The following is a 15,799-nucleotide window of genomic DNA, read 5'->3' as shown; positions in this document are numbered from 1 at the left end:
ATCGCTGACGAGTCCTAGAAGGACGAAACAGCTGTATGATGTCTGTAACATCACTGACCGAGTCATAGAAGGACGACACATCTATATGGTGTCTGTAGCATCACTGACGAGTCCTAGAAGGACGAAACAGCTGTATGATGTCTGTAACATCACTGACCGAGTCCTAGAAGGACGACACAGCTGTATGATGTCAGTAACATCACTGACGAGTCCTAGAAGGACGACGCAGCTGTATAATGTCTGTAACATCACTGCCGAGTCCTAGAAGGACGAAACAGCTGTATGATGCAATTTTTGTTATGTTTTTACCTTTTGTACGTTTGTCGAAAGGTGCTAATATATTGTGTGCCTTTTGTACCATAATTTGAAATGATCATTTAAATTTGGATGAAGGCATTCTAATTCAAACTGCATTGGCTGATATGTGAAATTTGGTATGGTGAACAAATGTGACTATAAATCCTACAAACCGTTACAATATCATTTTATCCACAGGAACTTGAGAATTAGTAACAGTCTGCATGTATTTTTACCTCTCCTAGTGTGTATAGCACATATTGAGACGTTTTGGGGGGCTAGATTAAAATTTGGCCAAAATGACATCCCCGGTGGTCATATATACGAGAACTTTACATACACATCCCCGCTGGACCGTTTTTACCATTTTTTTTTTTTTTTTTGCCAAATTTTAATCTAGCCCCCCACCCACCCAAAACGTCTCAAGATGTGCTATACACACTAGGGGAGGTACAAATACATGTTATAGACTGTAACTTTAATGCTCAAGTCCCTGTGATATTAGCGCCACGCCATAATTACTGCGCATGATGACATAATATTTCTTCCTCAGCATGTTACCAAATATTAGATATTACATAACTCCACGACACAAATACTGGTCAGTCGTCGCATAATCGTGTCTCTATCAACAAGAGGCGACATAACACTGTATCCCTGTATTTATTGGGGACACATCGCCTTGTCGTGTGGCCAGGTCATGTACACTGTATAGCACAATAGATATTCTTTAAAACCACCAAGATGGCCGGGGAAAATGAACTGAAGAAAGGGAGACATGTTTGTACCAAAGCCGTATGCCCAGGTGCCATCGCCTTGTTCGTCGTTTCCTGCATAGTCGTAATTTGCGTGGTGACTTTTGAGGATGACGCCGTGCGAATGAAGTTACAATATGATTCGTCCGACCTGGCCTGGTGGAAGACGGCCATTGTTTATCAGGTATATCCCAGATCCTTCAAGGACTCGGACGGAGATGGAGTCGGTGACCTAAGAGGTATGCCTAGGATTTATTAATTTAAATTAAATATATTGAGTTTACTGAAACGAGGCGAGATAAATATGAAATCTATAGGCAATTTCAGATCAACTTTACATGAGCACGAGTGTTTGATTATATTTATCATGTAAATCAAGAAGCATGTTTTTTTTACAAATATATTCAAAATATTTATCTAAGAAAACCTAGTTATCTAAGTAAACATTTCCACTATACATAGTGTGTGCTACAAACGGCTAAGGTAGCAGTTTCATGATACAATTCGTCTTTTTCTTTGATTTTTTTTTTACGATTTGTCACTTCTGATCGCATGTCAAAAAGCGTTTAAGGACATTCAGAAATGCACAGACCACGACACAGATGTCACTTCTCTCTCCCTTAACCAGACATGGTGTCAGGGCCAGAGGAATCACGGGCTATCTCTCCTTTTATCGCCATTATAGTCTGAGATTTGGCGAACAACAGTCCGGCGTTGGGTGTTGAATGGTAACTGTCGGTACTTTCCCCTTTACCACACCCTTTGACACACATTCTCAGCCGAGGGTCCGTATTTTCTATGCACTAATTGGTGTCAAGCCCCTGTGGCCCACAGGCGCTTGCATAGAAAATGAGAATTAAAAAAAAATGATATCAGTGGTATGTGTACTGTGTAATACAGAGCTTAACAGATTACACATACCACTGTCAAATAAAAAAAAATGAAAATCACATTTTCTATGCAAGCGCCTGTGCTGTGGCCGACCAGTAACACGTTCGCCTTTCACCTGGGCGCACGGCCTGGGTTTGACACCCGGATCGGACGTGAAAATGTGGGATCACCTGTCAGACCGCCTGGGTTTTCTCCCGATACTCGGTGTTCTTACACAGAAAGGCCCCTCGCTCGCTTCCATCTAGGCCAACAAGCGTGATACAATAAACGTTGATATAACTTGTTTCACAATTATTGTAAAATAAATAAAGTTTATATTTTATGGTAGGTATAACACAAAAGCTTGACTACCTGACTGACCTTGGAATTGGTGCTATATGGATAAGCCCCTTCTACACCTCCCCAATGAGGGATTTTGGATACGATATCTCAAACTACACAGAAGTCGATCCCATGTTTGGAACAATGGACGATTTCAACACTCTGCTGAAAGAGGCAAAAGAGAAAGGTAGTTTGGTTCAGTATGTTCTACTGTTGTTAATAATGTTATATTACATAAAGATATCGTTCGATTAGGATGATACAAATATCTTAAAATACATGTTTCAAACACAAGACCAAATCGGTATCGCCTAAAAGACTGTATCACGATGTGCCATTCTTATAGACAAGCCCTCAGGAGAACCTTTCAGCGCAAAAAGTGCGAAAATATGATCAACGCTAAAATATATACCCGTACAGTACGCAAAAAAGTGTCGGAAGTTGTACTTTTTTCTTTGTAGGTCTGAAGATAATCGTTGATTTTGTTCCTAACCACACCAGCAACGAAAGCATGTGGTTTCAGGAGAGTAGGAAGGGTCCCAACAACCCTTATAGTGATTACTATATCTGGAAAGATGGCGCCATCCTTCCAAACGGTTCTAGAGGACCTCCGAATAACTGGGTAAGGATTCCACACCAGGGAAACCATGTTTCCTTTGTGTCACACGAGTATTATAAATATGTGGATTATCTTCTTAAATTATGCACCAACGATGTTTAACATTTAAAACAGTTTATTGGACATAAAAACAGACACACGGAGACAGTGACCTGAAATAAAAAGAACAATACCTAAAATAAATACGGACACGTGTAAACGATACCGACAATTACATTATTTAATACTTAACGCATTAAATATTCATTTAGGTATATTTTATATGTTTATATTATATTCTATTTTATTTCATAGATACACTTTTACAATTAACAATTATAATACATTATTTTTACAATAGCTTTGACCCTATGGAGCCCGACCACGTGTATGTCATATGTTAAATATTTTAACATATTAAGGGCAAGATATTTAAAATGCAAATATATTAGTTCAATGTATTTTATATATCAAATAGCTAAAATACATTAAATATGTATTTATATTATTATTTTAAATTAAATCAACTTACCTAGAAGCACTGTGGCCATAAAGCGCACAGGCTTATACTGGACGTGTGGCTTGTGTGGGGTCTATAGCCGTTGTGGCTGCACCCACCTGGGCAAGGCCCAGGTAAGGTTTTCCACGTGCACGGGTATAGGGTCATGCAGGGTCAAAGTGACACACTCAACCAATCCTTGCGCTCACCTCTCATACGTCACCATAACAACTATATACACAGGTACATAGGACATTATATGACACAGGGGCTTGTACAAACATTATACACGACACACAGCGCAAGTATCTATACACACTTTACATGTACAGGTGTTGGTCAGACTATTAAAGTTTGAACACCGTGACATTTGGATACCATTACATTCCGGGTACATACAGAGAAAACGACATGTTGTATGCTATTGCATGACTTCAATTGTGTGCATTTTTAAAATCCAAGGGTTCTGCTCTCCATATATGTACACTTACGGCGAAAGTACCCGGAACTCTTCGGGTATTTTTCTTCAAAATACATGGAAAAATCCAAAGAGTTCCGGATAACGTGAAAGATCAGTCGATTTTAATGATATCTATCACGTGAAGATTACAAACATAAGCTGCTATACGTATTATACCATATGGTTATCGCGCTTCCTTTTATCGTGAACAATGGAATCACATGTATAGTTGCGTCCGCAAATTTCCAGACTTGTCAAATCGTATTAAAATTGTACACAAGTATTCCAATGTTGCTGAGCAGTTGTTTGAAAGCTAAGCAATTTTCTCCTAGAGTTGTCATTCCTTATACTTACACGCACTTGTCATTTAACAACAGGAAATCCATTCAGGCCTTTCCGTCATATATTCAGAAAAGCACATTTCCCCCAAATCTTCATTTGGTCTTTTAAGTGAATGTAAAGAAAGAAAACTTTAGGTAAAGATTGGCTAGGAAGTTATATATGGCTAGTTGCCGTAGATCGTGAGTTCGATTCCTGGTCAGAGCATGAGTCAAGTAATTGTCACTCTTCTTCATGTGTGTTACAACGTCATATATCTAATTATTAACACGATGTATCATGTGTATCATGTGTTATATAATATATATACATTGCCTTCCATGTATTCAAATTATCTAATAGACGACTTAAGCTTGTCACTATGATCGTGTCAGGGTATCAGACCGACCATCACTGCGCAACTGAAAAGTTCGTGTAAAACGTGGATAAGGCGCAGTGGTGTAAGCTGCAGCTATTTCTTACTCGGCGGTTAGGTGCCGTAGATCGCGAGTTCAAGACCAGGTCACGTGTTATAAAAAGTTGTCTTCCTTCGTCATTTGTGGTACTACATATATAATGTATGTAACATAAAGAAGCTAAAACCTTTTATTTTGACGTTTCCATGTTGTTTGGTATGAAGGTTTAGCAAAGCCTGTCATATTCTGCCTAATGTTGTGTTTTGATCGGATATTACAGCTGAGTGTGTTCGGAGGTTCGGCGTGGAAATTTGACACAAAACGTGGACAGTATTATTACCATGCGTTCCTGGAATCACAGGCTGATCTGAACTACTACAACCCCCAGGTGCTCCAAGAGTTGAAGGTATTACTCGGAATACCTATTCTTTTCCCTTTTAAACATTATTTATAACATTTTTTTTCTTTACAGTTTTGCCCTCCCTTTATGTATTTCTTTTAAAATGACAATTTTCAACTTTTTTAATTTCAAGCAAACCTTAATTTAAATTTAAGACGTTCTATGTATTGACTGGTTTTGCCAATGCCTCCAAATACGGCCATTGTTGTCCTCTTGCTTCAGTCTGCCCTGCGGTTCTGGTTGGACAAGGGAGTTTCCGGATTTCGTTTGGACGCACTGAAGTTTATATTTGAATCGGAGAACGTAACTCAGAACGAGGCTCTGTTGCCTGTAAGTACCGATGACGTCCATTTTTTGGTACATTTCGACAGAGTACGCTTACTCCTCCGGATCCCCAGGTCTTATCTTCCTTTAAAGGGGAATATTCCTTCTTTCGGACATCAGAAACATGCACAATTTCTATAGATGAAATCTATAGAAATAATGATTATATGAGTGTCTGTGCCAACATGTAATGAAACCTACAAGAAAAGGCGTATCGTATGCAAATACCGTATGTCTTTGCGGTAATTAGTGATACTTCGGGTCGAATTAAGAATTTTCGGGACGACCTTAACTTTATTGAAACGAAGGAATGCCCCCTTTATCTTTTTCACGATCTTCGTTTAAATTAATATATATATTTTTTTATTATTTACTTATTTGTTTTTTTTTTTTTTTTTGCATTTTGCCCTGGTGTTATATTTTGATTGTCCGCATTTTATACTTCTAGAAAATAATCACTTTAGTGTATTTACCTATGCTTTTATGATAGATAACGTGAAACGTGAACAGAAATTGTTCCAGTACTGAAATTTGTAGTTTTCTACTGACAGAATCAATATGAATGGCATGAAAACGGACCACATAATTTGACCACGAGCTTCCCCCAAATCTGTGACGTCATTAAAAGCTGGCGATCACTGCTTGACGAGTACACTTCTATTGACCATGAACCAAAGTAAGTATTCGAATTCATTGCCCACAGCTATTAGCTACATGTATTAGGTAGAATTCATTTACGAGACGCAGTTAGCTACCGTTCTGTATCAACAAAACTCACCAACATTGTATCACACCCGAGGGGTTCCGATTGGGTGTCGTGTATCTGGTGATTCGTCTCAAAGGAAAAGAAAAAAAATCGCTTTTATACAGACGATCATAAACAATGAAGAGTGTTTCACATGGAAGCAAGCCAGGTGGCAGGGTTTGGTTAAAATAGAAATTGCGAGGAAGGTGTATTTACCAAATTGTGGGTGCAAGGAGTTATCCGGAAATAATCTTAGATGCATTACACAGTAGTAAAGTACCAATACCAGAGTATGCTTAGATAAAATTCAGACACATTTTGTTATCTAGATTCATGGCGGAGGAGTCTTATGGATTAACGACAGAGGTTCGAAACGCTCACTACAAATCTGGTGCTATGCCCTTCAACTTTGCACTTGTAGAAATTAACTCGACCTGCGGAGGGACATGTGTTATGCGGTTAATTAACAAAGGACTAAGTTCACTTGCAGATGATGCCTGGCCTAACTTTCAGGTAAATAAGACACGTTATAATAACACACACTATAATAAGACACGCTATAATAAGACACACTATAATAAGACACGCTATAATAAGACACATAACAGGTTTATTGTAAATACAGGCTACATCTTGACGGAGGCCGCATGTGGTACCGGAAACCGTCGGCACGAGAAACTTTGGTGCTGCTCGTGTCGCCTTCCTGGACAAGCCGATATAGCCGGTATTCCCACCGGCCTGACTGGTACATTCCGATCGCGCCGGTAAAAAATTAACGAGACAATCGGCACAAAAAAAAAATACTTTTAATTAATTTATTTCATTGTCACAAACAGACGCCTCGCGCATGTCCATTCCTGGTAACGAAGATCAATTGATAAAAGGATATTTATAATTGTTTTCCCAATTAATGTTAAATATATAAAGTTAATTGTTCAACATAATAACAATGGTTAAACATATCTCATTGGGGAGATCTTTTTACCAGAGAGAGATCTTTTATTAGCACTCAGGCACACTATTGTGTGCGACAAGAGGTCAACAACAATTACAACATCATAATACAATATATAATATTCTGTACAGAGTAGTGAAACATACATTGAGACAAAGTTTGTAGTGTACACTGCATGAAACGTTCGTTCAATACAGGATGGTATATTTAACCATACAGTAGTACTTATTATATAACATTATGTTTTAAAACATATCATTTCAATTTTTTTTACAATATTGTATACACTATATAAATTTTAGAATTTGATGTTGAAAATTCATATATTATTTTTTAGATGTTTTTCTAGTAATTGGATGAACATAGATAGATTTGATAATACTCTAATATTGCATAATGATAATAATCCTTTCATTTTATGAATAGATGGGTTACATGTATAATAATTAGGTATGTACTTTCTACGAATTTGATTTACATATATACTAGAACATAAAAATAAGTAATGGTACTCGCATCCAACCCCAGTAAAACATAGCGGACAAATCCTATTTTGACGAGACGTTCCGGTCCATCGCCCTGTCTCTACCGGAAGAAATATATTACTAGTTCTGAATTTACATACTGTTGTTCTATCTTTTTGTTTAAGCACGGTTAAATATTTTTCAATCTGGAACTGATTTTTAAATACTGCATATGTTTTACCACGGGAAGATTTATCAATATCAGTATACCACTGTTGTATAAATTGATCGTGCAGGATAGTTTTTAACCGTAATTTGAGGTAATTTTTATTCATAGTGCAGCTATTTTGATGTAACCAAACGTAACTTAGCCCTGTACTATTAAGTATATCCTTGATATAAGAAATCCATTTGAAACCAAAAAAATCATTTACATGTAAATTCAGCATAAGCTTGTACATTAAACTTGATAATTTATTTCCACCTGTAATTGATTTATACCAGAACATTATCATTCTAGACTTAATTTCAACATTTAGGGGATACCTACCCGTTTCACCATATACCATTATATTTTCTGTGGAACTACGAACATTTAAAACTTTTTTACAGAATTGTACATGCAACTTCTCACACACCTTAGCATTTTCAAACCCCCAAATCTCTGACGAGTATAAAAGTATGGGGGAGATTAAAGCATCAAACAATTTCAACTGAAGATCTATTGGTAATATAATATTTCTAATTTTTCTGTATAATGCATATGTTGCCTTTTGAGCCTGCTCGACCAGTTTTTTCCTCGCCTTACAGAAACTGCCATTACAATTAAACAGCAGTCCTAGAAAAGAATAACTGTCCTGGGTATCTAGTACTTCACCAAAAAGGGTAAAACGAACATTTTGTACATTGCTTTTTCTTTTTTCAAAAATTACAACTTTTGTTTTATTAAGATTAACCTTAAGTTTCCAAATGTTACAATATATTTCGAATTCTTGAAAAGCTTTTTGAAGACCTTCTGCTGTTTCAGAAATGACAACTGTGTCATCTGCATATAGCAGAATAAATAATTTAACGAATATGCCAATGCGTTCTTGGAAGAGAGTATCGATATAGTGAAGTTGGTCAACATTATTATGCATAAAAAAATCTTCCATGTCGTTTAGATATATCGAGAATAAAAATGGGGAGAGATTTTCCCCTTGTTTTACCCCGACATGACATGTGAAAAAATCGGTCATACCATTGCTAGTTTTTACACAAGATTTAGTGTTATCATAGAGACTAATTATAACATTAAAAATTTTCCCCGTGATATTGCTTTTTAACAATTTCTTCCATAATCCTACCCTCCAAACAGTATCGAACGCTTTTCTAAAATCAATAAATGAGCAAAATAGTTTTTTATTTTTGGAAAGGTATATAGATATCAAAGCGTGCAGGATAAATATGTTTTCAGTTGTAGAGTAACCTTTTCTAAAGCCAGCTTGGACATTTGAAATTAGATCGATTTCTTCCGAAAATTTGTTTAATCTTGAATTCAAAATAGCAGTAAATACTTTACCTAGACAAGAGACTAGAGTAATTCCTCTATAGTTTTCGAGATTTTTAGGGTCACCCTTCTTTTTGTATATAGGTTTAACTACTCCAATAGTCCACGCTTCTGGTACACATCCTGAGTTTAAAATAATATTAAAAAGTTTAACATATATAGGTAGAAATGTGGACTCTGTATGTTTTATGTACTCATTAATTATATTATCATAACCAGGTGCCTTATTACTAGGGAGGTTAACAATAACCTGTCTGATTTCATGTTCAGTTATTTCACTATTTAGTATAACATCAAATTCATTTTCAGTTGTATCTGGAATGATAACTTCATCCTCTTCATCCTCAGAGCTGTTTAAGTTTTTGAAATATTCATGGAGCTCATCCAAAGATATATCGACATCGCCATTTCTATTATTACTTTTATTGAATGAATCTAAGATGTCCCAAATTTCTTTGGGATTAGATTTTGACATAGTACGTATTTTATTTTCAGTGTTAAATTTATATACGTTATAACAGTTCCTTATGATTTTTTTATATTCCCTAGATTTTTTATTCATATTTCGTCTATTGATATCAGTTTTGTGAGTTGTGTATATATTTTTCGCATCATGGAAGGCCCGCCTTTTGGTGAGACACTCAGCTGTAAACCATGGTTTGTTATTAGAGGCATTATTTATATTTTGTTTACCGATGTGATTCTTTTTGTATCCAAAAATGTCTGTAGCTGCCGTTTTAAATAGATTAGATATTTGGTTAACTACCTCATTCACTTCAGATTTACTTACAGAAACCTTTTCCGACAAAACATTGAGTTTATCATTTATAGAATTTAGTTGATCAGGAGAACAATTGTGTACTTTATGAATAAATTCGTTTTTCTTCCCGTTCTTCCACCTGATATATTGACCTTGACCTTGGTCTGAACATGTTAGACATACGTCTTCAATATTTTTCACAAGATGCATGGCGACTTTAAAAATAACGAAAAGTCCTGCATTTTGTCAATTGTATCAAAAGACCAATATGAAATAAAATCATAGTCAATGATTGAAGTCGAAGCAAATACATAATAAAAGGTGACAAAAACCCCATTTCAATATCACGATTATTTTTGTGAATCTAGGTTACTAATTACTAACTTCTAAAACCACTTGCTTAAAAAAGTTTATGTTTCAAATTCAGAAAACATACAAAAAACAACAAAATCCGAACGTAATATGCAAAAAGTCAGAAAAAGTTAGCGTGAGTTATCGTTCTTGAACTGACTTCTTTAATTATAGTTCTTTGTTAAAATAATCGGATAATGCATAGACACAAAATACCACAACAAGGCAGATCACCATCTTGTTTGGGCTGATTTTATTGTTTCCCTTACTAGAAACAAATCTTCAAAAAACAAAAACAAAAAACAAAAACAAAAACAAAAAAAAAAACAAAAAAAAAACAAAAAACAAAAACGATCTATTTCGGAAATCTGTCTGAAACAAAATTATAACGACCTAAAATCATACACGGCACTCTTAAGAGCAAACACGGACACATACATAGACATCTCATGGAGCATATTAAAAAAACCTATGTAAATTTATAGAACAGAATGTCCCACAAAAAATCTCTCAAACACAAATACCTTCCACGGAAAAATTGCCACTACGAAAAAAAGTAAACAAATATATATATAAGAACAACAACAACTATATACTCAAGCAAAGAACAAAGGGGAAGTACAAAAAAACTACTAACAATGAAAAAAGATATACAAAAGAAACTAGAAACGCTTACTAGAAATATATTTAAAACTTAATACCAAATATTGATGGAAATGAATCCAATCGCAGGAAATCTGTACCAACAAAAAAACAACCCCGAACAGCTACCTTAAATCTATAAAAAGACCCAAATGTTCTATCCCTTATGAAAAACGGTCTGTTCCACAATGACTCCATATTTAAAAAAATCCAATACAACCAGTTCCAACAAGCCTTCACTTCCTCAGATAGTACTTCTAAACCTGATAAAGGTCCTCGTCTTCATCAGACTATGAACAGCATTACTGTCTCTTGTCATTGGTGTCCTCAAACTCTTGAGGAACATCAACCCCAATAAAGCTACTTGCCCTGACTAAATCCATGGACAAATTCTTAAAAAATCTGCAGAATTTATCGCACCTATCCTGTCATCCCTCTTTCAAAAGTCTTTTGGTTCTGTAACTGTACCAAGAGACTGGAACCACGCAAATGTCTGTCCAGTATTCAAAAAAGGAATAAAAACAAAGACCGATTTCCTTAACTTATATCTGCTGGAAAATCTGTAAACACAACATCAGCAGCTCTATCATAACCAATCTTGAGAACAATGATATTCTATATGATCCTGAAAACCCTTTTCGATCCTTACGGTCTTGTGAAACTCTACTTACTAGTATTTCTTTTATACAATATTTTACCTCTGCTAGTGATAAAAATAAACGCACTGATGTTATTATCATAGACTAAAGCTATCGACAAGGATTCACATCCTCATCTTCTCTATAAACTTTAATCACACGGCATCATCAGATCGAACACCCGTAAATAGATAGCTTCTCTTCTCTCCAATAGGACACAGTCTGTCATATTTGAAGGTAAAATGTCTGCCACATTCCCTGTCACTTCAGGTGTTTCACAGGGAACTGTTCTTGGTCCCATACTATTTCAAATCTATATCAATGATATATCCCAATACCTTAAACACTGCTCTTCGTCTCCTTTGCTGATGATAACACTATCTACAGGGCTATTAAAACCAGTGACGACGTCCATAAACTTCCGTTCGACCTTGATGCTGCAGCTGCATGGGAAAAGGTTTGGCTTATGTCATTCCATCCCGACAACAGCTCCATGCTGGAAGTCACAAACAAACGTCTCATCTCCACATCCTAACTATTCTTTACATGGTCGTACTATCCGCAAAATAGCTCGGTGTCACCATACAGTATAACCTGAAATGGGACCTACATATCAACTCCATATCATCTAACATAACAAATATAGGCCGCCGTATTGCATATGGCCGGTGTACTCGATGTGAAAACCTGCCGGTCACATTCTGTCGAAGTTGAATTTTGTTTGCGTCAAAACGAGCAGCACATATGTTGACTGGTCGAAAAAACCATCCGGGCCTTTCCGTCAGAGATATGACGGAGAGACCCGAGTGGTTTTCATATCGCCCATTTCATGGTGAGGTCCCGACTTTTTGTCATGTGTGTGTTCCATACCTTTTGTCATGATATCCCTCGGCCACTGTCGCTTTGTTTTCATATCGATTTTAAGTTCCAATGGGTTATATTGTTATTTGTTTCCCCTATTACTTCTTCTATATATCTTTATTGTTGTCTTGATAACAATAATATTATATATGGTTTCCAAGATATATTCTGATTAATTACAGACCATTGTCTCACAATATTCAGGATTATGAAGATAACCACTGTCGTCATCTAAATAAGGACTGAACTACCCTATGCCTTTGACAGTTATCTTCCTTTCCCATGACAGGTTGGTAACCACGACAACGGCCGAGTTGCCTCCCGTGTGGGAAAAACTAAATCGGGTGCCGTGACCATGCTTCTACTCACACTCCCTGGCACACCTACCTCCTACTACGGCGACGAAATAGGCATGCAGGATGTTTTCTACGCATTCAATGAAACACGTGACCCTGCTGGACTCCATTTCGGAAAAGTAAGCATATTTGATTTCTGACACGAACAAAAGTTGAATGTGAATTCAGGAGAGTATTTCTCTCCGTGTAAGATATACATGAAGAATCTTAGAATCTGAAATATGAACTTGTATTGTTCGACAGGAAGGATATCAGGGTAGGTCACGTGATCCGGAGAGATCGCCGATGCAGTGGTCTAGTGATATAAATGCGGGATTCTCAACTGGCACGCCATGGCTCCACGTGCATAAAGACTTCACTCGAACGAACGTGAAGGTAAAGTCCCATCATCTTATCAAAGTTATCGGAAAGACATGGCTAATATATTACATCACAAAACACAGTTATACATACTGTATTATAAACGTCAGTCTCGGTAATTTTATGCAATAGATTATTGTAGTATGCAAATCGATGTGAAGTCATCATAATAAGGTGTAACCATGGTAAACTAGCCGCAATATACCGTTCGGCTAGAGAAATCTTCTCTTTAGCTCAATCGTTTGAGCGTAAGTAAGCCAGAGGTCCCGGATTCGATACCTAGCGGAGGCAGTGGTTTAGATTTAATAATCATGAGCTCTGTTACATATGATTGCTTAATTCCATTATTTATTCAAATTTAGATGGAGACTGCAGATCCCAACTCTTTGCTGAATTTGTATCGCACTCTAGCAAAACTCAGGAAGTACCCATCATTCCAGAACAGAAAACTCGATTATGCTGTAACCAATGACAACGTTGTGTCTTACATCAGAGTGGCAAGGGGCTGGACCAAATACCTCGTTCTGATCAATTTCGGTTCAACCGGAAGTACAGATGATTATTCAAAGAGCCCTGTGGATTCTACTTCCGGTAGAATAGTTGCAAAGACTAACAATTTCAATTCTTCCGATATTGATATAGGACATACTATTTCGTTAACGGAAGTAACGTTACAACCAGGACAAGGACTCGTTGTTGCGGTATTTTATCAAGGGAGTTAACCGTATAACTGTACCCAGAGTTGTCGTTCTTTACACTCGCTGACTGAATATCAAAAAAATCAAATTGCTTGATCAGTTCTTTTGAGAGTTCATACTGTTTGTATGATTTACAGGTGTACGATAATGTGTACCCTTGTAGGCTTTAGATGTATATTATCTTATACTTGTAAGGTCTACATACATTTATATTGTTAGAGGAAATAAAAATATAATTATGTTGGCAATATGTGTTTAATCATATTTCAATAAACAGGTACAAATTATTGTACACAAGTGATATCAAGGTGTCCATGTCTTTTTGAACGTTGTTTAAGCGAGCAAATGAAGTACCAATTGGATCCAAAATGGGAGAACTGTGATTCTTTAATTTGTCATGCAAATATACTTTTTGCTAAAATATTTACGATGTAATATTGTAATTATATACAATGGTATGTCAAAGTTTGACGGAAATTTTATGTTACGAATCAATGGCATTTACATTTTTGGATAAATCCGGTAACGTTAACGTTAAAAACTACTATGATGATCAGACAAGGTGTTCCCCTGGAGTTAATTCCATTTTTTCTTGTAGCTGCCACCATACTAGCAGATTTTTTTTTTATTTAAACGTATTTTATTCTTTAGACACAATTAGATTGGGAACATGTTTTTAAGTTATTAAAGCCTTCTCCACAAATATATATCACAAACATTGTTATAACGATACATTATACTTGTACTATCAGAGTTGCTTCCCTTTGTTACACTTTGATGGTGAATAGATAGGCTTGCTAGTCGATGAGTCATCATGCAATGCTACGTTCTCGTAGTGAACATCGGGGAAGTGAACTCGAAAACACCTGACACAGGAACTGAAACATGATAAAATCGGCAGAAGTTTCGTACAATGCCTTAACAGGACCAGTAATGACGACCACACAGCGTATCGGTAGTTTTTATCAATTAGAATGCCTGCGCGGCTGTGCATAAGTCACTAGCTGACCAATGAAAGCGATCGTTACATCACATGCATGGAAGATAATGTAGAGGTAAATCAAAAGTAAAACTGGTGTACACTTTTACCATTTTATTCGCTGTATAATGAACATTTGTTGATATGATCTGCCGCCAAAATGCATTTACTCATTCATTAAAAAATGTTGAATAATGATATTTTGAGAAATAACCATGTTAGGTTTGCGGTTAGTGACAGCTAAGTGACCAGCTAATAACTGTTTATCATTTAGGTTTTCAGAAGGCGTCGATATTTACTTACAGAGAATCGCTAAAATCGTAGGTAATTGCATTCCGTCTTCAGATACAGTAAAATAACCATATAATTGATAATTAAAATCAGATGGTAATTTCGGATGTAAAATCTTATATAAAATATTACATAAAATCTTTTTAAACTAGGCAAAAACGTCCCCGATCAATATGTAGACTATATTACAATACCTCGAAAATGTATCGCTTACAGCATTATATTAAAAAAAAGTAACGATTTTAGTAAGAACTGGCAATGGTACATATTTACACACGTAAATATTTCTCAGTGACGACGAAAATTGTTTCTGGAGGTGTTCACTGCAACTTGTTGATACGGCTTATCTTGTTTTGTTCCGCCCCTCAAAAACCTAAGACAGAAAATTGCATCCGACCAGAGCGGAGGAATACATCTACATATGGTTATTAGGGCAAGGTAAGTTCCCTTTTAATATCATGGGGCAATTGTAAGATAGAAATATCATTAAAATTGGAATAAATGAGAAATATTTAAATTTAGAGTGTACAGCTGTTCTGTGGAGATGTATATGTAATTCTCTACACTTCATATACAATGTTTTTATAAGAATAAAATCTTGTCATTGTCTGTTTTGTGCAAGGGTTGTCTTTCTTGTATCTCAATTTTTCGTCTGTGACTCACCATTATAAATAAATAGTTAATTTATGTTAAAGTAAATAAAAAATACGTAAACTTATTTATCGATAATAGTTATTCATACTTATTGAATGCATTCGCTCGTGCCGAAAACACGTTCTTAAACGTCGTTCGGTGTCCAGAAAGACTCGGTCGTTTAGGAATGGGCTTCCGTACACGGGACCGTACAACGCCCTCGTTCGGAACACAAGGC

At 36.2% G+C, this 15,799-nt stretch overlaps 1 protein-coding gene and 1 long non-coding RNA gene across 2 annotated transcripts; one reads left to right on the top strand and one right to left on the bottom strand.

Annotated features, from left to right (window-relative positions):
- The first annotated feature begins 1,054 nt into the window (after nucleotides 1–1,054).
- LOC117329560 (alpha-glucosidase-like) lies at nucleotides 1,055–13,961 on the top strand. Its single transcript, XM_033887558.1, has 10 exons — nucleotides 1,055–1,291; nucleotides 2,272–2,451; nucleotides 2,726–2,886; nucleotides 4,836–4,961; nucleotides 5,178–5,285; nucleotides 5,831–5,955; nucleotides 6,354–6,537; nucleotides 12,534–12,719; nucleotides 12,844–12,975; nucleotides 13,323–13,961. The coding sequence occupies exons 1-10, from the start codon at nucleotides 1,177–1,179 to the stop codon at nucleotides 13,680–13,682; spliced, it is 1,677 nt and encodes a 558-aa protein (XP_033743449.1). The 5' UTR covers nucleotides 1,055–1,176; the 3' UTR covers nucleotides 13,683–13,961.
- A 775-nt stretch (nucleotides 13,962–14,736) lies between these two features.
- On the bottom strand, nucleotides 14,737–15,781 carry LOC117329559. The gene is made up of 2 exons (XR_004533232.1): nucleotides 15,671–15,781; nucleotides 14,737–15,301 (listed from the first exon to the last, which is right to left on the bottom strand). It is a non-coding gene; the product is annotated as an uncharacterized LOC117329559 (long non-coding RNA).
- Between the last annotated feature and the right edge of the window lie 18 nt (nucleotides 15,782–15,799).

Source organism: Pecten maximus, chromosome 6, assembly GCF_902652985.1.
Source record: "Pecten maximus chromosome 6, xPecMax1.1, whole genome shotgun sequence".
NCBI lineage: Eukaryota > Metazoa > Mollusca > Bivalvia > Pectinida > Pectinidae > Pecten > Pecten maximus.
The sequence above is the reverse complement of the archived record's forward strand: the minus strand, read 5'-3'. Positions and strand labels throughout refer to the sequence as shown.